Consider the following 27,977-nt stretch of genomic DNA (forward strand, 5'->3'; position numbering starts at 1 on the left):
CTCTTAAAAGTAATCGCAGCCGGGGAACTAGCGGGGCAGCGGGCCAGGGACGCGGGTCCGTCGGCCAGTGCGGGGCGCGCATCTGGGACGCAGGATGGGGCGGGGGCGGCGGGCCCAGCTCTGGGAGACGCGGCCGCGCGGGTGGGAGGGAAATAATAAATAACAGACGCCTCTTCCAAGCCGAGGCCCACATCAAAGTTGGGGCCCCGCAAGGGCCGTGCAGTTCACTGCGTTTGGGTCAGCGTTATATTCCAGGGGCAAATAAAGTAATTTGAACATGCACCAACAGTTTTCCATAAAATACGAGTTAAAAGAAGTAATAGAACTAATCACTGTCTCCTCAAATCAAGTAGAAAACATTTCAATGCACTAATTAGAGTAATTAGAATAATAAGCCTCTGCCTATATGTGGTAAGACAATGTGTACAAACAACTTTATTTAATGTATACTGGTAATCAGCGATGCGTGCCTGCTTGAATGCTCAGCGCAATAAAACTACCCTCCGTCCGCCCAAACAATCAAATACAAATTAGTTTAATGATTGTGCCTGCTGAATGTCTTAGAAATCCACAGGCAGAGGCAAGTAAATAGAAGCATCCTTGTTTGCGTGCGTCCCCGCCCGGGCTGGCTCCGGGGCCCGGTGAGTGGCCGCGGGCGGGCGCGGCGGGAGAGAGCAGGAGGCCCGGCGCGCGGGGCGGAGGCCGGGCCGGGCGCCAGCCCAGACCTGCGCCGCGCCGGAATCCCTGCTTCTGCCCTGGCCGCCTTCCCACCCCTCCTCGGCCAGCTTCCCACCTCAGTGGCCCCGCCGCGCACCCCAGGCCGTAAGAGCCCCAGTGCCCCGCTGGGCCTGCCCTCCTCCGGAGGCGGAAGGCCTTGCTAGAACTCCCAGCGCCCGTCGACAAGGGTTTTAAGAATTGAGTGATTTCCTCCCACCAAGCGACCCTTCCCAGGGGCCTTGGGGGGACCAAGGCGGGCATCCGCCTGGGCTTCGGGTACCCAGACCCCAGAGGAGAACCCCAGGCCTCGCGTGGTGCGGCGCGGCCCCTCCCTGCTCGCTGTCCTCAGCTCTGACTTGGGACGATGGGGTGCCCAGAGGGGCTCCCAGGTTCCCTTCGCTGGGGAACTGACTTTCCTCCTGTGTAGACGTAAGAGCGACTTTAGGCACAGCAGGGAGAGATCGGTGTCCGAGGGTTTGGAGGTTCGTTTTCCTCCCAGTTTCAGCGCTGGGAGACTCGGTTCCGCTCCACTGGAGGCAGGCAGCTGAGGTCGGGGGCAGCCACAAGTCTGATGGGTGTGGGCTGAAGCGAACACGCTCAGAACTTCGCTCACCAGCTCTCGGCTCCCTTGCTCCATTCCTTGACCCTCCCCATCTCCCCACCCCCTCTCCCCCCAAAATAGACAAACGGGACAAGGCCAAATTATCTACTTCGCAGGCAGCGTTTTTCCTCCCCAGTTTTCCTGCAGTCGCCTCCTCTGCCCTCTTCTCTTGTGGCTCCTTCTCCCACAATTGCCTCTCTCAAGCACAAAGCCATGTCCTGGGCCCAACTTTGCAGAGTCAAGCGGAAAAGCCGCGCAGGCAGAAAGCTAGGAGAGTCACTCGCCCCTGGACCCTCGACACTTAGTTGCCTCTGTGCCCCATTGCATCTCTGCCCCGGCCACGCGCGCCCCCAGAGAGGCACCGCCAACTCACCGCGACTAGGAACAACTTCCCCGGGGGCGGTGGCCGCACCCAGGGCATCTGCCCTCCTTCTTCTGACCACCAGCTCTACCCTCAGCCTGGGGTGGGCGAACCCACCAATCGCCGACCCCCCTCCGCCTCCCAGGGTCTGCCTGGAAAGGGAGAGTTCTGGAACAGCCCAGGAGGTCCGGGCTGTCCACCCTCCCCCTAGGGGTCGGGGCGCCCGAGCAGCGGGAGCCGCAGAGAATCTCCATCTCTGGCCCACACTCAGGGGCAGTTCAGCGTCCCGGAGCGAGGGCCGGGGCTGGAGTCAGGGAAGAGCCGGGCTCATCTTCCTTCGGTGCCCCCCGCCCCGTGCCGGCCGGCCGAGGTGCCTGGGCCTTTCTCTCGGCGGCCGGGCCCCCCGAGGTGGGGGGCGCGCAGCGGGGCTGGGGCGTCTCCCGTGCGCCGTGTGCCGGGCCGACGCCCGCGCGCAGCACACTAGCCTGCCTGGCTCAGGCGCTGTCACAACTTGGAAGGAATATTGTTAGGGTAGCAAACAAACGACCCAAAGTTGTTAATGTCAAATCATTCTCTTCAGAATCCTGTGCTGTGGAACATAAAAATCCTCGGACGGGATGAGATTTCTTAATAGGAGGAGGGAAAGAACTCCCAACACTTTCCACAAGGATTTTTTGCCGGAACCGTAAAGCCCAGTGATTTACAATGGCTAATTTGTGTTACAAACCCGCAAGAAACTTTTTCTTTTTCCCACTCTGCTGCCAAACTTTGGCCATATTTAGTTGTGTGTGGCTTTCTTCTTTCCTTCTTTTTAAACAACAAACCCAGAGGAAACACTGGTGGGAGGAAAAATATATGCTCCAAATCAAAATGGACGCAGATTCAAATTTACTCCACAGCGAGGTTTCCTATCGCCGTCGTTCTGCACACCGAGAGTTAATCGTATACAATTTATAACAATCAAAATCCCCTCCATATTGCTCAGATGGGGTCCAAGTGCTCCCCTGTCTTTCTAAAATCAGTGACAAGTGAGTCTTTGTGGGGCATTTATTTTCTTCTTTTTTCTAGATGACAGCTCCCCATTCTGAGAGCAGAGAGCTGTTTGCCGCCAGCCACAGGCCACTCCAGAGCCCAGGCTCTTCATCTGCGATCCGCGTAAGGAAGTCCCCCCGACCCCCCGCCTCCAAATCCCAGACAAAGAGCTATAAAAACTCAGAAAGACGTGGAAGAAATGAACTTTAAGATATAGATGCACTTTTACTGGTGTATTAAATAACATTTCAGACATTAAAAAAAAAGAAATACATCTTAATGTTATCAACAACCAGAATTCTAGGAACAATAAGAGAGGCCAGGGTTGTTTTGATGGGATATGATATTGTGTCTAAAACCTCTAGTAGCTAGGCCAAGCAGAGTTGTTGGTATGGTAAAGGGAAAGTACTACATGATAAAGTTAATTAACTTTTTTTCTTAAGAAAAAAAGGAGGAAACAAATTTCCTAGCTTCCCACCAAACACAAGAACAATGTGAAAATATTCTGATTTTTCTTTATCTCCACAACCAAGCAAAGCCTTTAAGAAAACTAAAAAGCCATTTTCTGGCCCTTCTGTACCCACATCTACATAAGGGTCATTGAAATAACTCTGGCCCAAGTTCTACAAAGGTGAGCAAGTTTATTCCATGATTTTGCTAGCTGAGTGGCAAGCCCCTGCCACTTTTGCATTATTTCCCATCCTGAATCAAGTAGGGGCAATATGTACCAGGAGCCCTGGTTCTCTCCTAACACCATCTGCCCCCTGTTAAGAGACTATGCACCACTGAAAAAGTAAACTTTCCTGAACAGGGAAAATGTTCGTATAAATTTAGCTGTACATCCCATTTAGTCATATTGTCAAGATTCATTCATAGTAACTTCAAAGATGCATCTTTTTCTTTCATTTTAAATAAACACTGTCCCTTTTGCCTCACTGAAATACACAAACAGACCCGAAGAAACACTTTTACCTTTGACCCTCACTTCACCATCCTTCTTCCTTTTTCTGTACAAGCTCCGTTCTTTACCTCATTCTTTAACTTGTCTAGGAATTCAATAGAATCTAGAACAGAGTTCTATAAACTGATTGAAAAATCAACAAAGACAAATCACAGAGACCAGTGATAAAAAGATCATTTCTCTCACCCTGCAACCCAGCACTATGCAAGCTGCTTCCACAGTAAGGCAAATGAAAGGCAAATGAATGCAGCATATAGACACACAAGGGCAGGTACCAATGTGCTCACATGACATTTTTTCCCCATTGTTGCTGTTGCATCTCTTTATTAGTTGCTTTTGAAGACATAAGAAGATAGAAAGATTAATGCCTTTATTTCACCAGAAAATTTTGCCCACCAGTGTGTGGTTCCCACTGGCAGAAGCGGGAGGGGAAGGAGAAGAGTGCTTTTGTTGTTGAATCTGAAATATAAGGGAGGTAACTTCATGGGAACTGAGAATGTTTAGAAGTGCCAAGCGTAATATTATTTATGGTCACTCCCTCCATCTGACCTTCGCATAACTCTCCCACACGATCATTTCTTCCCCATCTTACCCCATAAAATTTAAAAGTGACCTATCTTGAGGAAACACAGGAGCTCTTTCAGGATGGCCGTGTTCTGCATTATTGTCTTTAGGGAAACGAAAGGGTTTGTCGTTGTGGCTAGTCAACATTTTAGGGATGACTGCCCCACAAATTTCTCCCACTGGCAGCCATGGAGTTTTTCACCTTGGCATGCCATACACTCCCCAAACGGGCATCAAAACTGCCCAAGTAGCTCTGGAGTCTGAACGGCAAGCATGGGTCAAAACCGTGGCGTGTCCGTTTAACACGTGATGGTTTCCAGTCAGTAGCCCCTGTGGCTAAGAACAAAAAAAGCCTTCTCAAGGTCCACTCAAATGCCCTGCAGAGGGCATATGCTGCTTGTTTTCTGCTTACAACGGAGGGGGATATTGACGCAGAACTCAAATCTATAGCCAGCTTAAACATTTTACCCATCAGCATGACTGCAGTCACAAAACACTTCTTCTTTCTGTCACTTCTTGTTCAGACTATTGATAAGATCATTTGGCTGAATCTGTTTGGGACCTGTGTAATATTGACTAGGAGTTAGAAAAGATGATCAGATGTAATAAGCCCAGAAACTACCTTTCAGAATGGGCATATATATACTTAAACCACTGTTCCAGGCAGGACTTTAAATAGATCAGCAAACTTGTAAACTAATGCAACACTGCTTGGATGTCTCACTAACCTTGAACCTTGTGATGTTCCACCTAAGACTATCTGAAACAATTTGTTATTAGCATCCCGGTCTTGAGTCTTTCCCCTATGTTATTTTCTTTTTTTCACTTCTTGTTTCAGATCCTGTTTGCTTGCCTGATGAGAAATAGACACTCTGGTATAAACCATTGCAAATTCCATCTTCTTCTGTAAGCCTAACAGGAACAATATAGAGGACCTACCTCTAATCACTTTGTAAACACACATAGTGCGTATTGTCAGAATCATTCTTTGTTGAAAGATATTTGTTAATTATGAAAAGGAATAATCCTCTTTACTGAGCCTTGCTCTTCTGTAGGTCCCAAATTATGTGAGGACATGTGGGTGAAGATCAAAGTCCACCTAGTTCCAGGGATGCTCTCCAAAAAAGCACAATCAGATAAGGTAAAGCTAACCTGGAAAGATGATGCAGGGGCACTGCAGATATTTCAGGGGACAAACACCTCTTTGTCAGACCATGAAATGGCAAACAAACTGAAGTTCAAACCCAATGACCATTTCAATGGAATACTACAGGCTTAGTGACTGCAAGGTTTGGGACTGATAGTTTTTGCAAAGAAAAGTGAATCAGAAGAGTATTCTCTCTTAAAAAAAAAAAAAAGTTCCTGAAAGTTATAAACATGAAACCTGGCAGTATATGTAAAAAATTTATTCCAAAACTTTACGAAGTATAAAGGAAGGGAAGTGTTTTACACACAACTCAACTCAGTCAGTATAAGGTCTAGGGTTTTCCCCCCTTAAAACTTGGCACTATTTTTAAAATAAAATAAAGATATTTCAATAATTAGAACAAACTATGAAGGTATTGTGCATTTCTGTTTTATGTAGATAATAAAATATTACTTTAACATAAATATATAAGGATCTCTGCGTTTTTATTTTCCCCACAAGCACAACCAAATGTACCAAAACAAAGTATTTTTAAAGAGACTGAACAAAAAAAATTACATCCCATATAGATTTTGCTCACCTACTCATTTAAAGCTACAGAAAAACAGTTTCCAGAACCTTTTTGCTTTAAAAGAAATAAATATACATTGAGGCAGGCCACTTAAAAATGATATGAAAATATTTCCCTGGGTAGCATTAAAAAAAAAGAAAATAGACAAAGAAACGTTTAAACTATTTCTGCATTTCAAAAGACAGATATTAAACATATATACATAGTGGTAAGGTTCAGTGGTAACTTTCATCTTAGTAAACCTATGAGAGTTAGAGGAGCTATAGACACGTCCCCTGAACTCCAGCTTCTGACCTTATCCACTTGGTAATAAGAATGTGAAAATTCATTTCCTCGCTTTACCATTGGCTCTATGCCCTGCTCTGGATTGCTTCACTAAAGGCCAGTTCCCACACCTTAGGAACAGGCGGCAGGATGCACTCCCCGAAGCAGCTCCATGCCCATCTCCTTGTGACAGTCATTGGGGGAAATGAAATACAGGCAAATAAATATGCCCATTATAAGCCATCATTTATCTTGCAAAAACATTGAAAATGAAACAATCACAGGTGTTTGAAAAGACAATATAAAGCATAGTTCCTAAAACATTAACTACTGATTGCAATGCTAATCTGATGCCGAACAATAATTTTCTGGTAGTGAGAATTTAATTTCTTAAAATAAAAATGTGTCTAATAACTAACCAGAAAAAAAAAGCCCCAAACTTTTAAGATGAATAAAAAGTGTTTTCCCTTTTAGCGCCCTTTTGTGCTGATTATTATTTAATATTTTAACTGATCACAGTTTAATGGTATTTATTTTCAATAAAGTTACAAGTTTTTTTTTCCCACCTTCACTTCCCGGTAGAGTCTTTTGTTATGAGAGTTAATCGTTTTCCATCAAGATAAGGTCAAAAAACGCACTTAAAACTGTTAACAAAGGGAGAAAAGGAAGGATTGAAAATAACATTTTTTTCTACTTCATTTGGCTTTAGTAAAAGAGGTGGGAAAACTCTCCAAGTCAAACTGGTATTTTTCTGTCATAAATTACAGAAGAAGAGGGTGTGGGACCTTATATATGATTTGATAAACAAATGAGCTAGTGAAGACAAAGTCAGCCTAGAGTGGAGATATTCTCTGTATGCATATGGGTATCTGTGTGCTAAGAATCACAGTCTATGCATACACCATTAAGTTCCCAGATTATTTTCTTTATGTTAAAAAACAAAAGCTATTAGAGGAACAAAGTTTAACTGCTGCTGTCAGCACAAATAATTCCTCATAATTAAGTTATTAAAACCGAAGGCAGAGAACTGTACAGGGGTGTCTGACGATATATATTTCCCTAGTTCTCTTCGAAGTGCCACTGTCCTTCTGTTGGACAACTCTGGAAATATATTTAACCTCCACATCTCCTCTGAGCTCTTTCACAATGGGCCCGCCTGATAAAATGAAGCAATCAGTCACTCACTATCGATTTTTCTTTTTCTTCCCTCCTCAACCTGCCCCAGAAACACTGCCTGAAAATGAAGTTTACTTTGTGGCTGGTAAAAAAAAAACCAATGCTTCACTTTCATTTTTGTATTCCAAACAGAATTCTTGCCTTGGATAAAGCGGGTAGACCATGCACATTTCCTGAAAGCAGAGAATTATTTATTTTGTATGAAGTCAATCGGTTTGCTTTGGTAAAAGGAGCAAATAAACGTTATACCAATGTAAGGAGGGGGGAATCTGAAGGTAATCAAAGTTCACAAACAGTAAGAATAACGAGAGGGGCAACACAAGAACATTAGAGATGGAGAGTGGCCAAAAGCTGGCTTCAACTCTCTCCGAGGAATAAAAACCAAACCAAACCAAACCAAACCAAACAACCAAACCAAACCCGGCAACTTCAAAATTAACGCTGGGAGAAAGAAAAACATGTTTGTGAATTTGTTCATGTAAACTTCAATTTTCTTGCAGTGCAAATTTATGTGGTTAAGTTTTGCCTACATCAAAGGACGTGTGTATTTTTCCCTCTTTCCTGATGGGGATCCACATTAAATAAACACTGCAGCATGTGCCAACTCCAAGCGTCAGGAGCTGTGTTTTGTGTTTATCACGGTTTGGTAGATTTTTTTGTCTTTTTGGTAATTTATTTAGTTTTGCCAGGTATTTAACTCAGTGCTAGCCATCTCTCTCTCTCTCTCTCTCTCTCTCTCTCTCTCTCTCTCTCTCTCTCACACACACACACACACACACACACACACACACACATTCTCTTCTCACTCTCTATGAGACACTCCACTCCATTGACTGGGTACTAGCCTGTAAAGGTCAAAACATATCATTACACCTGCTACCGTTTAAAGGATAGTCCAGTGCCTTAGTTGTTTTCCTTATTTTTTTTTTTAAGGTACGGGGAAATAATAATTAAAAAGAAAAGAACAATCAGAAGTTAGAGAGGGAACAAGGGGGCCGGGAAAGGGTCGCGGACCGAAGGGGAGGGGAGCCCCGCGCTCTGCCCCTCCCCCCCGCTCGAGTTCACTGGACGGGTGTTTGTACCCCGTGGTGTGGTGGCGTGTCCCTACTCCCCCCGTACACATCCTCGGCGCCCGGCAGAGTCCCTCCGGGAGGGGTCATCCTTTTCTCTTTCTGTCTCCTGTTACAAAACCAAACTCTCACCACCTCCTTCTCCAGCTGTAAGCTGTCCGCGAGGGAGGTGATCTCCTGGGCCGAGGGCTTGGGGCATTTGAGGAAATGGCTCTCCAGAGCCCCCTTGACGCTCACCTCGATGGAGGTCCGCTTTTTCCTCTTGCGCCCCTGCGCTGCGATCTTGTCTATGCTCGTGGGGCTGCCCGAGGACGAGTCCGCCTCCTCCAACCACTTGTTCAACAAAGGCTTCAGCTTGCACATGTTCTTGAAGCTCAGCTGCAGGGCCTCAAACCTGCAGATGGTGGTCTGCGAGAACACGTTGCCGTACAGGGTGCCCAGCGCCAGCCCCACGTCCGCTTGGGTAAATCCCAGTTTGATCCGCCGCTGCTTGAACTGCTTGGCGAACTGCTCCAGGTCGTCCGAGGTCGGCGTGTCCTCATCCGAGTGCGGGTCATGGTGCGCGCCGGGGTGGCCCGGAGGGCCCTGCGGGGGCGGCGGGGGCGGCGGCTGCTGGTGCGGGTGCGAGTGCGGGTGCGGGTGGTGATCAGCGTGGTGCGGCTCGTCGTGCGCGTCCCGCAGGCCGTGGTGGTGCAGCCCGGCCGGCTGCCCGCCGGCGCCCAGCATACCGTTCACCGTGAAGCTGGGCTGCGAGTAGAGCAAGCCGCCGTTGGACGCTCCCATGGAGGGCGGGAGGTGCGCCGCAGCCGCCGCGCTCCGCCATGCCCCGGGCCCCGGGTGGTGGTTGGCAGCGTGGTGCACCAGATGCGGCGGCCGCTGCTGCTGCTGCTGCTGTTGCTGCTGCTGCTGCTGCTGCTGCTGTTGTTGCTGCTGCTGCAGGGCGCCCGGCCCGTGCAGCTCGTCGCCGCGGCCGCCCTGCTGTACCACCACCGAGGGCTTGATGTCCGGCTGGCCCAAGGGGCTGGTGGACCACGGGGAGCCGTCGCCGCCGCCCCCGCCGCCACCCCCGCCCCCGCCGCCGCCGCCACCGCCCCCGCCGCCGCCGCCGTGGGACAGCGCGGTGATCCACTGGTGAGCGTGGCTGAGCGGGTGCCCGTTGCTCTGCAGCGCGCCGTAGTCGCCCTGCACCAGGCTCTGCGCCTCGCGGTAGCCCCCCGCGCCCTGCTGCATGCCGCCCGGCGGCTCGGCGTGCACGATGGAGGCGCTGGAGGTGAGCAGGCTGTAGTGGTTAGACGCTGCGGTCGCCATGACTCTCGGAGCCGGACTGAGCGCTCTGGTTAAAGGAGCCGCGCATTTGACAGTTACTTTTTCGCCTCGGGCTCCTCTCCTCGCTCGCTCTCTGTCTCTCTCCTCTCTCCCCAGCGGGCAGCTCCGACGCCCGCTCCGACGCCTTCTGTTGCTGCTCCTGCTATTACTGCTGCCGCCGCCGCCGCCGCCGCCGCCTCCCGCCCGCCCTCGCTCTCTTTCTCCTCCTCTCCCTCCTTGCTCTCTCTCACTCTCTGACTAGCTCCGCGCTCCCCCCCTCTCCCTGCTCTCTCCAGCTCTCTCCCGCTCTCTTGGCAGCGCCAGCTCGCAGCGGCACGCGCCTGGGCCCCGCCCCCTCCGCCCCCTCCCATTGGCTCCGCGCCCTTTGATTTACGTGGATACCGCTAGCAACCTCCCAGGCCGGCGCCACTGATTGGCGCAGAGCTGTCCCCTCCTCCTCCCCCTCGGGCGCGGAGTCCTCTTAGCCCTCCTCTGGTCCCCCCTCTCCACCCAATTCAGAATCTCAGAGTTCTCACCTCCCCTTCTCCCCCACCCCCGGCCTCCTCCGCCCCTCGGATGGGCCCGCCCCCCATCTGTCTCCCAAGCAGACGCGCCGGGCGGTCCCGGTGGAGGAGGGGGGCGCCCCAGCCATCTATCGACCACAGACACTTGCAAGACTTGGGTGGCGAAGGGGAGGGGGGTGTCTGTCCACCTTCTCCTCCCAATAGGGCGGGAGAGGGGGGTGAAGAAGGAGGAAGAGAAAGGCTGAGTCCCAACAAGCCATGGGGAGTCCGATTTTTTTTCACCTTGGGACACACACACACACACACACACACACACACACACACACACACACACATGCCAACGTCTCATATCTAGAGCCAGAAGTCAGACTAGACCCACTGTTGAAGTCTCCTTTCCCCCACAGTTAGAATTTCAGTGCCCATGAGCTTCTTGCTCCAGGGTGTGCGGACACTTTTGCCCCAATAAAGGTCCTCTTCTTCCCCTCCACCCCGCCGCTAGCGTAGGATGTCTTCCTTTTAGGTTCCAGGCCCAAATGTCTTCCAGCCCCTCGGGATGAGTACCCCACGAGAGGCAGGCTCAGCCCGTGCCTCGGCTTGTAAGAGACTCCTGTCCAGGAGAGGAGTTGCCTGCTCTGACAGCGCAGCGGTCTGGACTGAAAACAAAACTCTGAAAGTCTCTGACACATTCAAACACTGGGGCGCGCGCACAGTTTTTGGTTTAGGAAACTAGGACCCTGAGCCGGTAGACCTTCGCCCTGTGCCAGGCTACAGGAGTGCCTGGCAAGGGGGTGTTCGGCCTCCGGGTGCGGGGGAGGCACCAAGGGCGGCTCCAGGAAGCGGAACCGCGGGGACTGCGTGAGCGCTTCCTCGTGCTCCTGGAGCTTTTGGATGCAACTTTTCCGTTAGCTGCTTCGAAAGGGAGGAAGAGCGTGTGAAGAAAAATGGGCAGTACTAGGGGAAACTTCCTGATCCTAAACTTCGGCGGACGCCAGCTGGTGGGTTGGTCTAACTCAGCTCCCAGGCGCTCACTGGCGAAGCTCCGTGCTTAGCCTTCAGCCGTGAACTCCAGAGCGAGATTGCGGGACCCTGCCCTGGCTGCCCAGCTCTTCCCAGCGCGAGCGCGTCGCGCCGTCAGTGCCGTAGCCGCCGGGAGCAGGTGCCTGCCGCGGGTTTCGGAGCCTGCTAGCCGGGTAGCAGAGACCCGGGCGCGGACCCATGCTGGAGCAGCGGAACCACCACGCAGGCCCGAGTGTACCGGACGGATACTGCAAAACGAATCAGAAGTTGCTGCCGGGAAGGGAAACAAACAAAAAACCACAGGGAAAGTGAGTTGCGTCCCCACCTCTCACCCTCGGCCTCGCGCGTTGTAGCCCTAGCGCTGGCGCTGCCGGTGGTCGTGAGTTTGTGAGGGAAGCCAAATCAACGCTCAAGGGGAGCAGTTTGGGGCCTCCGAGCATCTTAATCTAGACAGCAAAGTGGAACGGGCCAGATAATTCATCATGACTAACGAGGAGCGGAGGTCTTTGGGGAGTGGCTGAGCTGTTTATAAATCACCACGTTGAGCACCCGCCCGGGCAAGGCGCTTTGGCTGAGAATTTCCACGTGCCCTCTGTTTACGAGCGTGTGTGTGGAAGAGAAAGAAATCGTTAGGGGAGGGGCGAGCCCACAGGCGGCCAACGGAACGGACCTGCATCCCCCCACGCGCGCACCCGCGCGGCGAGGCGAGGACACACACCTTGTGGCGCTGGGTTCCCGCGCAAGCGCGGAGCCACTCCGGCCGCTCGCCTGGGGGCTGCTAGGAATCCCGTAACTTTGCAGGGCTACGAAAAAATGAAAAAGTCCAAGCCTCGGAGCGCGCAGACTCGGCGGCTGGCGCCCGCGGCTTTTCGACTGAGAGTGAAGGGGATGGGCGGAGGGCAGGACCGCCTCCCTCCGCAGCAGTTCCGAGTCCCCAGCGCTGGGCGCTTGGCTCTCCCGGGGCTTTGGGAGCGCACAGGCCGCTCGCCAGCCGCGTCCCGCCCGGCCCGCCGCGCCTCTTCTCACCCCCTGCCCCCGGCGGCCCTCCTTCCCCGCCTCCCGGCTGGGAGAACTCAGAGCTCCCACAGATGGAAGGATCCAGCCGCCGGGAAGGGCCGCGTCCGGGCGCTGAACAGCTCGCCACCCTCCCCCTTCCGGGGCAGGTGTCTGCTTTTCTCTGGATTTGATTTCTCATTTCTCAAGGGACAAGGCCCTTTGCAGCCGGTGGGGTGAAACACTCGAGGGAAGAAAAAGGTTTCCAATCTCCGAGGGAACCGAGGCGGCCTGACTCAGAGACAGTTTAAAAGTCCCCCTCTCTCCTCTCCTTCTGCCTCCCTTTCCCCAGTCTCGGGCTTTGGGCGCTGGGGTGTTGGGTAGGGGAGCAAGAATAGGCTGCACGTGTACATCCCAACTTCCTGTCTGCAATGGGACTTCACTGGCGATTACTGCTCGGAGATCCATGCCACGCTGACGTCCCGGGTCTCCACTCCACCCCCACCCCCGCCTCATTTCGCTGGCAGGCGACGGAGCCGAAACGTTCCCAACAGGGTAAGCCGGGTGGTTCTACCGGATTAATACACCCAGTAAATCCCGGGGAGTACACAAAGCAATGCCCTACTCCTGGGCCTCAGCCTCTGCATCTCACCCCCACCCCCGGAGCCGGGCCAATCGCCGGGCCGGCTGGGCTGGGCTGGGCGCTCACAGTAGCTCTGGGTACCCAGCCCCCCCCCGCGCCACTCCCGCCTCCCCGGCTGTCGCCGGAGGCCCGGTTGGCGCGAACGCCGGGTCCTGAGTAGCCTCGGCTTCCAGTCTGCCTTCCGGCGGTGCCCCTCCCCGGGGCTCCGAGAACCTGGGCTCTCTGAGGTTTCAGCCCCAGATGGGGGCTTCTCGGTCCTCCCTTACCTTTCTCCCCCCATCGTGGGCGCCTTTCTTTGCAGCTGACCCCGCTGGAGCAGAGTCCGCACGTCTGCCTGCCTTTCTCCACCCTCATAAAAGCATGTTGAAGGTGTCTCGGGGAGACACCTCCAGGTTTCGATTCAGCTCATTCCCTTTCACTGTTCAAAGCAACTGTTCAAATACAGAGGCTGCTTGCGTTGACGAGCAGAGGATTTCAAACAACCCTAAAAATGCTTTGAACTGACAAGGTGTCTTGATATCTACCTCACTCCAGTACAGCTCCCCGAGATCATTGGCTAGGACAAAGGCTGAGCAGGCGGTTCACGCGGGCCTCGCAGCCTCCGGGGCCGACTGCGGGGTCCCCTGGGCCCCCTCCTCGAGAACAAGCTCCAGGCGCCCTGAGAGGAGATCCTGGCAAGTGCGCCAGCCCATCCCCTTGCCCTATGTCCCAGCAAGTGCTCTACTGAGTCGGTACCCTGACCTGGACGAGTCTAAGGAATTGGTGCGGACTCCCTCCTGCACTGCCTGGAGAGAAACGACTCAGCGAATCCGAGCTAAACCCCAAAGACCGATATTTATCCCCACATTGTCACACCTCTCGAAAGAGTGAGCCGGGCCTGGGTCTTGGTAGTGCCCAGCACCTTGACCTGAGGCCCCCAAAGTCTTCACCTGAGTAACAGTAATGGTATCAACCTATGCACTGTAACCTGAACTCTATTAACTTGGTTCATCTGGTAAACACTCACACCGTATGTAAAATATCATTTATTGTGCTTCTCTATACCAGGACGTGGCAGAAAAACCACCATAATCACTCCCATACATGGAGCTGAAAGGACACAGTTATTAAAATAGAGGTGAGATGGTATTCGTTTGATCTTAATTTATTTCTTATTGATGTAGTTTTATGATAACAGAAATCAGGAAACGAAGGAAATTTTCTTAGGAGGTGGCAGCTGGTTTAAACTTGGGTAGAATTGCCTACTGGGACTTCCTTTTTAATGTATCCACCTTGGAGGAGGATTCTGTGAATCCCTTCTCTTTCTCTTCCTTTTCCTCTCCTCTTCTTCCTCCCTTGTCTCAGTCATTCATTCCTGTGCTTTCTGCTCTTCTGCTAGTCCCCAGAAGCTGTTTGAGCTTCGCACGTAATGGAACTTCTTTGCTAAGGGCCTACAGAATGTCAAAACTGAGGTTCCCACTTCAGAGCTGCAGCTTTATACAATCCACACAAAGAGGCAGCTAGCTCCTTTAATGAAAACCTCCTTAAAGCTCGAAGAATTGCAGGCTTGGGGATGCATTTATAAGGAGCGAGGAAAATGCATTTCCAAGGTGCCAGTTCTCGTGAGAGAAGCAGTAAACATTTACCTTAAAAAAAGGACAGAAATTAATATCTTTAATTATGTAGGAGCACAATGTCTCCTCAATTAAAAAAATCTCACATAGATTTATATGTTACTATCTATACATACATTTTACAAGTTTCTAAATGTGCATCTGTCTCCATGTCATAAACGGTCTTGAAGAAGGAAAAGTTTTCTGAAAGTTGAAACTCCCATTCTTCATATTCTTGGCAACTCCGTGTTTGTCCATGCCTCACATACGGATGATTCTATTTTATCTTCACTACTGTGTAAACCAGTGAGATGTAATGTTCTAAGTTCAGTGTTTTGAAATGAAATTACTTGAATTCATGGATATTAACCTCTTTCTCCTTTTCTTCCAGTTCTGAATCTCATCATTAAAAATGATACCCCCTCTGTAGTCCACAAGTGAATATTTTATAGACAGGCATGGCTTAAAGACTTCTAAAACCACATTACCCTGGCAGTCTAGCTGTTTCAGGGGTTACTTTGGGTAATTTACCAAAGGAAGCCTGCTAAATTCTGAGTGGTGAATTTGAGGCCTTACGGGGGAGAAAGCATAAAGGACACATTCCATCAGTGTGCAAGACAAATTCTATTTGGAGTTAATGCAGCTTGTTTATGTTGAAATATCAGGAACAGAACACGAGGGGATTGGTGGCTCCTAGTTCCCTTTCGGAAATTTCGTTTTCAAAGGACTGTCAGTTAAATGACTTCCTAACAGTGGAGCCCGAAGGTGTTTCCCACCCCCATCCCTTGCCCTAAAGCAGGTGGATGGCCACCAGGAGGAAATGACAACTCTCTGATAAATAAAAGTGATTTCAGCAGAAACCTCCTCAGCTCTAAAGCTTTTGGAGATGTACCGAGATGAAGTTCTTGCCACCATCCCTTCCCTTTCTTATCCTCTGGGACAATCTGAGAATCGGAAGGCAAGGGGCAAGAGGACTCACACACACTTGCGCACAGGCACGGGGTTGGGAGGGGGAGGGCGTATTTCCCGAGTACTCTGTCCAAGGTCTAGGGCTGGGTTTCCATCACTGGGGGAAACAAAGATGCATTTAGTTGAGGTCGGACTTCATTTTTCTTATTCTGGTTCAACAGAGCACGAATGCAAATCCCTGCTAAAGTGTTAAGAGTGCACTTAATAGTCTCTTGCTAGTGTCCGGGTGCACGGAGCGAAGTTTTTCTTGTGTACAGTTGACCACAGCGGTAATAGCTGTGGGCCGGGACCTTCTTCTAGGTCTCTGAGATTCAGAGCTGTCATTCTAGGCACTTTTGGACTTAATGAAGTTAGAGAGGGCTATTTTTTAAAAGACAGGTTTCCACAATGTGGGTCCTGGGAGAGTAGAGGCTGGCACTGTCTGGAAGAAGACCCAGGAAAAGGGAGCCTTAGTCAGGTTGGCGCAGCGAGACCAGCTAACCCGTCTAAGTCTTTCCTGCGAGGTTTCGATGGTAATCTAGGGCAGCCGGGTCCCAGCATTAAAAGCAAAAATAGGAAAACAGGACACGGCAGTCACAGGCCTGATCATATTAACGCCCTAGGTCAGAGGGAGAGAATAATGAATAGGCGCGGAAGGGAACGTAATGAACCTTGTGAGAGTGAAAGAAAGTCAGAGACCAAGCCTCGGACCGTGGTTTAGGAGGCTTACTTATATTTATGTGAATGTGCAGGGGATGGGGGAGTAGTCTCCTTCGTGCATTATACTAACCTTTTTTTTTTTTTTTAACCCTGAAAAAAGCTGGAGTTTGTGCTACTCAGGGCCCGCCAACCACCCACACAATCCCTCGGAGAAGTCCACGGTGGGAGCCCGCGTGCTCCGCCGGGAGGCTGCGTTTCCCGGCCCGGGCCTGCGTGGGGCATGAGCCCGGGTGGGGAGAACGGGCGGCGGCGTCCGGGCGCCCCGGCCTGACCTCCAGGGGGGACTGCTAGGGAACGCGGCGGACTGGGAGGGGGCGTTCCCTGCCACCGAGCCACTGAGCTCCTAGGCAGGTTCTGGCTGCGATCCGGGGGAGGAAGGAGAGGGCGAGAAGCGGGAGGCCGGGCCATTGTCCAGGGAGGGCGCATTTTTGTCCGGATGCTGCTGGTTGCTATAGCGAGAAGGGAAATCCAAACAGAAGGGCTCAGTTCGCCTCCCTCGGGCCTGGGAGCAGCGTTCCCTCCTCTTAGCCAAAATAAAAGTGCCGCCCGGGGCCTGGCACCCCTTCCCCGGAGAGCTAACTGCGGGCTCCCGAAGAGGGGCCCAGAGGATTCAGGCACCGAAAGAGGGGAGGGGGCATCCAGCCCAGCAGGGAACAGCCACGCAGGTTACTACTGGAGCGGGCGGAATGCACCAGTCTCTCTCTCTCCCTTCTCTTCTCTCTCTCTCTCACCCCCCTTCCCCCCTCGCTCCCTCTCTCCTCTTTCCCTGCCATATTTTACCTAGGAAAAATCTCACAACCTTCTCAAACTCAGGAGATATTCCGATGGGTAGACCCCCCTCTTTGCCGGGACTGATGGCAGCATCTCCGCGCTGGAAGCGCCGTCGGAGGAGAGAGACCAGCGCGCGGCGCCGACGCTGTACCCTGTACCGGGAGGGAGTGATGACACCAGAGGCAGAATGACCTGTTTGTTATGAGTTTAAAAATCATTAAAAGGGAAATTTGACTAGAAAGGAGTATAGATGCAAATTTCTCACATTTAAAAGACTCTTATTTTGCAGTAGTGTTTTCTTTCTTTCTTTCTTTCTTTCTTTCTTTCTTTCTTTCTTTCTAATATCTTGCTATTCAACTTTGAAAACAGTGTGTGAAGGGGTTACAATAAGGCTCTTTACGGCTTATAATTTCTCCAACCACATAGCTCAGAAGAGCTAGGGGAAAACAGCACTATTTAGTTAATTGTGAGCTGTTAGCTTTAGAAAATTTGGAGTTGGTATTTTTTTAAATGGGGAATATTCGTTTACTCTAGGACAGGTAAAAAGTTAAGATCTTATTTGTGGGGACAAGTTATCTACACCAGAAGGGAATCAGATAGTAAAAACTTTAAAAAATTAATTCTCTTACTCTCTTGTGACTTTTAAATTCCCCCCCCCTACTTTCTCCCCCTTTCTCTCTCTCTCTGTGTCTCTCTTCTCTGTGTCAGTCTCTTGCCTAGAAGCTGCCTGAAAAACTAGAGAGAAAACTTTTATTTGGCTGGAGGAAGCCATTTGAAAAGCATAGCAAGAGAGTTTCTCTCCCTCCTCCATTTAAACTATATCCTTTCCTTCCAATGATAAGTCTTTAAAAAAAAAAAGTTGACACAACTTTGTAAGAAGTTCCTTAATTCATAATAATATTCACATTTTAAAAAATGCTTGAAAGAAATCACGTTAATGAAGAGAACATTTGTAGTAATTTGGTGATAATTATCAGAATCGCCACATATTCGCAGAGGCTTGAACAATTCGTGTTCAGAGAAAAGCAAAACACATTATTTTAATAGTCTGATATGCAAACTATGGACCGTTCAATTACGTGGCTTAATAATGCATACATGATGCGATCTTGTTATTAGGATGGGAAGGTCTGTGGTGAGTCACTCCTAAGACCAAGTGTGCTCTCACATCCAGTAAAATCCATTGCCATGGATCAGGGGCACCTGCCAAACTGCATTTAAGAGAATAAAAATTAATGACTGAGAATTTGAGTGTTAAATTAACATTAATTATATGACCTCCACGCTGGAAAGATTAAATTTCTTATGCCCTAATTAGGTAACGTCTCCTCATACATCAAACAATTTCCATTTTCATTTCCAGGTTTCAGGGATACAATGCAAGGTGGGGAGAGGCAGTGGTGGAAGGTTTTCCTTCTCTGAGGTCAACCTTTGGGGTGTCCAGCCACCAGCTACACTGCTTTCCTTTCCTTCTTCCGTTGGCTTCATCAGGAAGAGCCATCGGGTTGGAGGTCATACCGTAGAGAATGAAGTCGTTCTCCACCTGGTACAGACAGTGGTAGATGGAGAGCAGGGAGCTTGGTGGGCGGTCCCCAAGTAGACCTGGAGCACCAGAGGGACCCGTTGCAACTGTCCGGGAGAAGGCTGGGCCACCAGTCAGTATCTCAGGCAGGGAAAACTAGGCGGGAAGATCCCTGCAGGGACGCGGAAGGAAGGAATGTCCTGTCAAAACGTACCACGAACGCTTTTGAGAAAAATCGTCTAAGCTAGAATTTTGCAGGGATGCAAGTGGTCCTCGATGTTGTGGTTGCAAAAGAAAAAAGGTTTTCTTAGGTGGGGAACAACCAAAGGCCAAGACAAGGGCACTCATTTCCTTCGTGAAGAGGTCTGATAAGAGGTTTGTCTGCCCTCTCCCCAGCAGTGCCCCGACGTTTGAAATCTCAGACCTTGTTGGCCACAGGCGTCCACACCTTCAAGGCCAGTCTAGCCTCAGTCTGACCCTGTCTGGGGCAACACAGGGCGGGGCGACGGCCACAGGGCGAGGAGAAGGACCAGGTGTGTGTGTGTGTGTGTGTGTGTGTGTGTGTGTGTGTGTGTGTGTCCGTACTTGGAAACCTGCTGCTGATGAAGGGTGGCAGGATTAGGGCGAGCAGTACCCGCACCGCCCCTCAACCCCAGGACAGATGGTCAGTGGTGGCGCGCGCGTCCGTTCTCCCGGTTCCTAAGACGTGATTTGGGGATCCCAGGACTCCGAAGAAAGCTGCCATGTGCATTTGGCTTGGAAACTATGCACGGGACTTAAGTTCCTGGGATTAGGGTTTGGAGTGTCCTCTTGGATATTCCGAGTGGCCCCAGACCTCTCACGTTTCCTCCTCCCCCCATCCTTCTCCCCTCACCTTCCCCGGGGACAGTAAAGAACGCCAGGACCTTGCGGACAGCTGCCCCGAGCGCCAGGCGGGACGAGCCGAGCAAGATTAAAACCTCAAGGCGGCGGATGCTAAGTCACTCAGAATAGAGTTTTCACGTGTCAGTGTTTCCATTCAGCCACTTTCAGGCTTCTGGGGAAAGGGCAGGCGTGCGGGAGTGCGAGTCTACACGGTCGTCAATGGTGTGTTACGTGGCAGGGGAAAGAGGTGTCGCGGCAGTTAGCAGATGCGGGCGGCGGGGGGCTCTGCCTGCGGGGTCCCCTTCCCGCGGGGCCGTCGGGACCGCGGGGAGGGTGGCCACGGAGGGGGTGGGGAGGAGGCCGCGGAGAGGAGCTCGTTCCCGGCCCGGGCGGGGCGGGACGCTTCCCGAGGCTGCAGGAGGGGCCGCTCCCTCCCTCCCGCCGCCCGGCCGGCCGGCCGGCCCCCAGCGCGCGGCCCCAAGCTCGCTCAGACTCAGCAGTTACTTCACGAACCCCGAGCCCCCGGTGCAATCCAATCTCAGGGTTGTAATGGACCTGAAAGTTAGGCCACCGTTCCTCTGGGCCCCGGGGACTGTAGGGCGGGGAAGCCGGGAGGGGCGCCTGCACGGAGTCCGGCGAAAGCCGGGGGCTTCTGGAAAGTTTGGTCGAGTTTGAAATCCAGTGCGCGCGCGCACCCCGTCCCCGGTCTCTCCCTCTCTGCTGTGCAAGGATGAGGTTCGGAGAGGAGGGCGTAAGGATCGGGGTGATCAACGCGAGGCGGCAGTGAAAACGGATGGAAGACGGTTCGTCCCGCCTCCCTGAGAAATACAGAAATCTCTCTCTTTTGGCAAAGAAACAGCTCTCCCGGCAGGTCCACAGAATTAGAGCGTCGCAGCTGTTGTGGCCAGAACTTCGCAGCCTCGATACTTGGGCAGAGAGGAGCCGCCGCTCGCTCACCGCAGCTCCCTCTTCCCCACTCCTCAGCGCTTTCAGTTTGCAGTGTGTTTCCCCTTTACACAGAGCACCACTCCCCGCCACCTCCCGCCCCCAGCGTGCTTTTGCTGGAAACGGTTACTCCTTTTAGAAATTGGAAAATCGATACCAGTTTAGCCTCTTCCGTGAGATGATGCACTGTCTAACCTTACAGGGAGGGAAACGGCCTAAGGCATGACTCCAGCCCCTGGAGAATTTTACGCAGAAATTTACAATGAACTGTACTCAAGAGCGCTGCTGAAACACACTTTGGTTTACTAGCACTGCTATAAACCCAAGACACATCTCTCACATACTCTCTGTTTGGTTGTGGTTGCGGTTTGGTTAAGCGATTGATCAGAAGCTTGCACGGTGGGTGTTTATTCTTCCAGTTTTCTTGAACCAAATCTTGGATGGCTTCCTGATAGTTTTCAGATGCCATTTGCGGCACAGACAGATTTCATATGCCTACTGCAGATTGTCTGCAAAGTTCTAGTTTAAAGAGCATTATGTAAGCCTCTTTCTATTTACATAAGAGCTTTAACTCAAACCTCTCAGAAAACCAGTTATTACCAACTGAAACCCATCCAGGGGAGCAGTATAACCGACCTGTATCTTTATGACGCTCTCAAGAACAGCAGTAGTTCATTCTCCTTGAAAAAAGGAAAAAGTAGATGTAACAAAGAATTGGAGTATTTTGCATTTTTATTCAGCTTGGCTTTATATAATTTGAGCATCATTCTTAAGTTTAATTCAGACAGTGGGGACCATTTATAGGATACACTTTTTCTCCACGTGGTCAGCATTTATCTAGGCCACAGAGCTGGCCGGGCCTCCGTCAAGTTTAATCCCAAATGTGAGAACAAGTTCTAGTTCGTAGAATCAATTAAGTGCAAATTTAACTAAATTCTAAATTATTAAAAGGATTCATGAATACACCATCACGGTAAACAAAAGTCAAGCAATAATAAAATATATAGAATAAAATGTAAATTTTCTTTTCCACTACCTTCACCTTCATCACATTTCCCTTCCCTTAGGTTAACCACTGCTGATAGTTTGAGTTCCTTCCTTTCTCTCTCTGTCTCTTTTTCCACCTACTTACTAAATTTTTGGGAAGATTTTTATTGTTATAATTCCCTTTAGGAAGATGGGGCCTGGTGAGATGAGAAACTTAGTAATGAAGAGTTCAAATTTGGGACACTCTAGAGAAGGAAAATACCTTGTCCCAAATGACGTGGGAAGCTAGCTTTGGGGTATTGCTCTCTCACTGTTGCTGCATTAGCTGGAAACAAAACAAAACAAAACAAAACGTCATTTAGGAACTAGCACTTCCATGTCAATAGAAAAGATCAACAAACGTTCTGGGAACATCTTTGTTTAACTATTAGAAGCTAGAAATATTTCAAGAAGGTTCTTAGCGTCTGAGGTTCTTTCTGGTAAGCATTTTCTATTTAAACAATCTCCCCTCTCCCTGCAGACCCAGGACAGATGCTGTTCTACAGCCATGTCTCCAACATGGAACTTGTCTTGTTAGGGGAAGGGACTAGATTCCCAAACATCCTCTCAGAGGATACCCTTTCTAACACACAATTAAGTGTGTTGTGGGTAACGTTGTTACCAAGAGAAATTGTGAATCAGATAGGCTGTGTCTCGAATGTCCTGTCACCTGCCACCCTTTTCACTTTGCCCCATTGCCCTGATCACACAGTTCCAGGTCTGCCCTTTGTGATATTTTAGCCTGTTTAGACTCTTTCCTCGGAGGGACTCCTCACTTGTTGCCTTCCCTGTCATCATCCATCTGCCAAGGTATCAATGTCAAGGTGTTAAAAGCTGATACATGCTAAGAGGTATTTACATGTTTTTCCAAAGCAGCTTGGAGGGTCCATGTTATAGGCCCCAAACAATGAATCTCAGTTGTGGAATAGGAATTTAAGACTGGTTGGCAGATGGGGAAGATATTTTAGGCAAGAGGAATTTGCAGCATTCCTAAAATATAGCCACATGGTCATGAGTCACCTTCTTTGTCCTCTCTTTAAAGACCAGCTCTACCTCTGTGATCTACCCAGATATGAAATTTCTACTGGAAAACAGTGCCATTGTAGAATTCTTTATTAGTAATTGGGCAGTGTTGGAACTGTTTTAATGGGATTGGTGTTGTAGTGAAGAATTTGCTTTTAGTAACAGGTTCCATGGGACTGACCCCATGATCTGGGGAGAATGACCTATGTTTGGCCAGTGAATGTATTTGCACCCTATAGTGATTGGTTCAGGAAAGGCACATGACCGGAGCAGGCCAATTAGGGCCAATGAATATCAGCCTCATAATTTTGGCTAAAATGGTGAGGAAGAAGAGAAAAGTTAAATCTCTGGTTACCCTATATGCTAAGGTATAAGTATTCATCCTCTAGGAGCTCTGTTGTGAAGAGGAGATACTTGAAAGAAACCAATACAGAGAAAAGCAAACGACAGAGTAACGTAAGATGATATAATCAAGCCCTTGGATTCAGCTGTGCCTAAAGTCTACCCCTGGATTCTTTTGTTATATAAGCCAAGAAATCACGCTTTTTTCGCCTGAAGTTAGTTTGAGTTTCTGTCGCTTGAAATTGAAACAGCCATGACTCTTCCATGATTGTCATGCTCTTAAGGGCAGAGGGTTAAGTTAATCATACATCTCAGTTCATGGCACAGCAACATCGTTGGGTCATGCAGAGCCCTTCTCCTATCTATCTTCCTCCCTCCCTCCCTCCTTTCTTCCCTTCCTTCCTTCCTTCCCTCCTCCTTCCCTTCTCCTTTATCCCCATACCTCACTCAGATTCCTGTCTTTCTCATAGGTCACCATTCTAATATGTTTGTATGTATTTTTCTTTTTTCTTTTTCTTTTTAAATCTCAGACTCCTAATTTATCCCTTTCCCACCCTTTCTCTCCCAATTTGTTACCATAAGTTTGTTTTCTATGTCTGTGAGTCTGTTTCTGATTTGTAAATAAGTTCATTTGTATCATATTTTGCAGTCCACATATAAGTGATATCATATGATACTTGTCTTCCTCTTTCTGACTTCCTTCACTTAGTATGATAATCTCTAGGTCCATCCATGTTGCTGCAAATGGCATTATTTCTAACTTTCTTTTTATGGCTGGCTAATATTCCATTGTATATATGTCCATTGGACATTTAGGTTGCTTCCATATCTTGGCTGTTATAAATAGTGCTGCAATGAACATTGGGGTGCACGTATCTTTTCAAATTATAGTTTTATCTGGATATATGCTCAGGAATGGGATTGCTGGATCTTATGGTAGTTCTATTTTTAGCTTTTTAAAGAACTTCATACTGTTTTCCATAGTGGCTGCACCAGTTTACATTCCCACCAAGAATTCCACGTATTCTTGAAAATACATGTTGTTTTTCTGAAGGAATTATTTTCAATTCATGTAAATGACATTGTGTTGAAAATCTCCTTCTGTTTCTTGCATTTTCACTCAGTACTGTATATTTAATATTAATTTATGTTGCTATGTATACATCTAATCTGTTGCTTATAATTGCTTCATAGTTCTCTCTCATGTGTGTATCTGTCGAGCTCCAGTAGGTAAAGAAGAAACCACACTAGGTATTTCAACAAAGAATTTAATTTATGGGTTTGATTACACAGGTGTTGGAGAGCTGAAAATGCAAAAAGCAAAAACTAATGAATAATAGAGGTAAAAATTGCAGCAAAAAGTAGGGCTGGGGGAGTAAATATGAAAGATTGAGGCTACTAAAACTTTAGAGTTTGGAGGAGGGGCCCCAGGGAGAGGGGATTCAGACCTCTGTAGAGAGAATGCTGCTCAGCTAGTCTTAATACCTTGAGGTAAGAGGAATAGTCTTGAAGAGTTGAGACTCAAAGCTCAGGAGGCAGCTGCTTCAGAATTGCCAAAAAAAAGTTGGAGGTTGAGACAAACTGCTGTGGCCAGGGTGAAGTACCTTTGCTTGGACGATATCGACAGGAAGAACAAGCAGATAAAAAGGACCAAATCTCTCTGCGCTTGCCCTGTCTTCTGGTCTCTCTCTAGGATCTCTTTTGACAGAATTTAATACGGATCCAACTGACAAAGTAATCTAAGGAATCTCAGCCCTAGTTTTAAAAAGTAAGATCTACGAGGGGGAAAGTTGGAGTTAAAGGACAATGGTGTAATACTGTGTTTCTACACATATCAGAACTTTTATACAAGAACTTTATGCTTCTGCCTAGTAAGTTGCAACTATTCTTCACAAGATGCTCTAACCCTCTCATCACCGCCCCTCAACCTGCCCCCAGACAAAGGAGACCTAATTTTCCAACAGGTATTGTTTCCATGTATGGGCCACTAATTACTCTTGTATTTCAGTTACAAAAACACTAAATTACAAATTTAACTAACACCAACGTTCCTTATATAAAGTAATAGGAAAATAGAAATAAAAATATATATAAGCAAGGAAGATAAAAACATATAGCTGCTACGACTGTCCATGTTTCTACAACTGGTCACAAGGCTATAGTTGATATTTCTAACTTTCTTTTTCCGGTACCCATTCCATGTTTCTTTGGCTTTCAGCTGGTACTTCAGCTAGTTCTGTACCTGGCCAAGGGACCCCTACTTTCATTTATGAAAGATTTTAATCCTCAGTGGTTCTGTCTTTTTTTTTTTTTTAATTACTTTGGTTTTCCATTAACTTTCATTCTTGGAAATGTAAGTTCTAAGAGGCATTCCAGTGAGTCTCCTATTTTCACTACCTGCATTTTGTGGCAGTAGGATCAGTCAGGGTCAGTCAGCCTAGTCATTAGAGCAATCCCCTTCTTCACCTATTGGCTCAATGGCGTAAGGAACTAAGAAATGGACAAGTTGACAGTGTCAACTTTCAGTTCAATGGAATAATTGTTATGTCTATTTGTATAAACATTCTTCCTGTGGGAACTAAGACCTCTAAACCAGCAGAGCACAAAGTTGTGAGTATGGAAAGCAAAACTTCTGCAGCCTTACTTGCAATGGAGGCCATTTGGTGAGCAGATGTCTTCACACTCTGTGCTCATTCTGTAGGTCTAGGCACAAACCTCTTCCCTAGTCGTTCTTGGCATCGATAGTCCTACCTTGTCCTTAACTGTCAAACCAAACTATTAGTCACTGCGTATAAGTCAGATGCATATCTCTGGCCGTATCCAGTCCTGACAAAGGCGGCAAATACACTGCTCCAATTTCTGCCCATTAGGTGGACTTCTCTTCACCATGATCTTTCAGGGACAGTCCTGATTGGGCCTATAACGTGAAAGGTGTCTGCTTCTGACAACTGAGTGGTGCCCACTCATTTAATCAGAAAGATTCATTTAATCTTTCTGATTAAATCAAAATAACTGATTAGGAGCCCTAATTACATCAGCAAAACCCCTTTCCCTTGGCCACACAAAATAATGTAATCGTGGAACTGCCATCCCACCATATTCGCTGGTCCCACCCATAGACAAGGGGAAGGAATTGTACAATAATATGGGTCAGTGGGAGTCATCCTACATACTACATACATGCTATTAAAAAAAAGTTTTCACTCAGCATTGTCTTAAGTATCCATCTGTGCTCTTATGTTTACATCTTTCGTGTTGCTTCTAATTGCTGTATGGCTCCTCCTGTGTCCTCAGGTTTTACTTTTCTACTCTCCCAGTTATGGATACTCAGATAGCTTCTAACTCGTTGCCACTACAAATAATGTTACACTGATCAGCTTATTATTGATACATGTTTCCTCATGGAGTTTTGTGAGAGTTTCTCATATATATATATATATATACACACACACACACACACACATACATATTTTTTTTCATAATCCAAACATCCAGGGGGAAATTTCTGCATCACAAGTTATTTAAATACTTAATGTGACTGAATACTGTGTCAGATTGTTTTCCCAAATGGCTACACCAGTCTACATTACACCAGCAGTCTATGATGATTCCTCTATCCCAGGGAGATCATGTGATATATTGTCCAAATGGAGACACTTTTGACAATGAAAGCAGATATTAAAAATTATGATGGACAATAAGTGTAAACTAGGACTGTTTCAGACAAATTGCTCTATCCCAACCTCCAGGCCAACTCGATGCTATCCAGCTTTCCTATTTCTGCCAATCTATATGTATGAAGGTGTATCTCCCTTTTATTTTATTTTGTTTTTCTCTGATTATGTTTAAGCATATTTTTCATGCTTGGGTTTTCTTTTCTGTAAATTACCCATTTATATCCATTGTCCATCTTTCTTTGGTTGGGATTGCTACAGGAATTCCTTGTACATTCTAGATATACTAATTATTAGTTATAGACATTGTTGACATCTTCACCCTTTCTGCTTCCTGCCTATTAACTTGATCCAAAGTGTTCTTCATCAAACAAAAATCTTTAATTTTAATGTAATCATATGCATCAGCAAGGTGGCTACAGAGATATGCCATTCAACTCCCTCTTCAAGGAGAGAAATTTTACCCCAGCTGCTGGGGGTGCTATTAGTGGACACAGTTTAGTTCTCAGCCACTAATGGCCTCAAATGGATTCTCAATTCTATTCCATTGGCATTTATGTCTATCCCTATGTCAGTACCACACTGTTTTGATTACTGTAGTTTTGTAGTAAGTTTTGAAATTGAGACGTGTGATCGCCGCAATTTTGTTCTTCTTTTGCGATATTGTTTTGGGTATTCTGTGTTCCTTGCAATTCCAAGTGCATTTTAGAATCAACTTCACCATTTCTGAAAAAAAGGCAGTTGAAATTTTAACAGGGATTGCATTGATTTGCAGATCAGTTTGGAGAATGTTGCCATTTTAACAATATTAAGTCTTCTAAATCATAAATATGGTGTATCTTTTCATTTATTTAGATCTTCTGTAAGTTCTTTTAACAATGCTTTGTAGTTTTAGTGAACACATCTTGTACTTTGGTTAAATGTATTTCTAAGTATTTTATTCTTTTTAATGCTATTGTAAGTGAAATATTTTTCTTAATTTCATTTTTACATTATCATTGCTGGTATACAGGAATGCAATTGATTTTTATATATTGATCTTGTGTCCTGCAACTTTTTGAATTCATTTATTAGTTCCAATAATTCTTTTCTTACTATTTTCTACATATAAGATCATATCACCTATGAAAAGAGATAATTTTACTTCCTCCTTTTCAATATGGATGACTTTTATTTATTTTTCTTGCCTAATTCCCTTGGGTAGAACTTCTAATACAATGTAAGTAGAAGTGGTGAGAGCATACATCCTTGCCTTGTTTCTGATTTTGAGGGAAAGCTTTCAGTCTTTCAGCATTAAGTATGATGTTAGGTGTGGGATTTTTACAGATGTCCTTTGTCAAATTGAGAAAGGTCCTTTTTTGTTCAGTGGTTTTATCATGAAAGGGTGATGGATTTTGTCAAATAACTTTTCTATGTCTATTGAGACAATCATGGTTTTTTCCTACCTTTAATCTATTAATATGGTGCATTGAGTGATTTTAATATGTTGAACCAACCTTGCACTCCTGGAATAAATCCCACTTAGTCATGGTGTACACTCATTTAATATGCTCCTGGATTGAGTTAACTAGTATCTGTTGAGGATTTTTACATCTATATTAATA

The 27,977-nt window shown here is 47.8% G+C and overlaps 1 protein-coding gene and 1 long non-coding RNA gene across 2 annotated transcripts in view; both read right to left on the bottom strand.

The window, feature by feature from the left end:
* Window positions 1-27,977, bottom strand: part of LOC125960607 (uncharacterized) — a 315,000-nt gene that overhangs the window by 103,031 nt on the left and 183,992 nt on the right. The window lies entirely within an intron of this gene.
* On the bottom strand, window positions 5,852-10,003 carry POU3F2 (POU class 3 homeobox 2). The gene has a single exon (XM_004264795.3). The coding sequence runs from the start codon at window positions 9,770-9,772 to the stop codon at window positions 8,456-8,458; it is 1,317 nt and encodes a 438-aa protein (XP_004264843.1). The 5' UTR covers window positions 9,773-10,003; the 3' UTR covers window positions 5,852-8,455.

This window comes from Orcinus orca, chromosome 12 (assembly GCF_937001465.1).
Source record: "Orcinus orca chromosome 12, mOrcOrc1.1, whole genome shotgun sequence".
Lineage (NCBI taxonomy): Eukaryota > Metazoa > Chordata > Mammalia > Artiodactyla > Delphinidae > Orcinus > Orcinus orca.

Bases quoted from the DNA above. Each gene is read 5' to 3' on its own strand.
- POU3F2 (XM_004264795.3), bottom strand. From the start codon at position 9,772: ATGGCGACCGCAGCGTCTAACCACTACAGCCTGCTCACCTCCAGCGCC.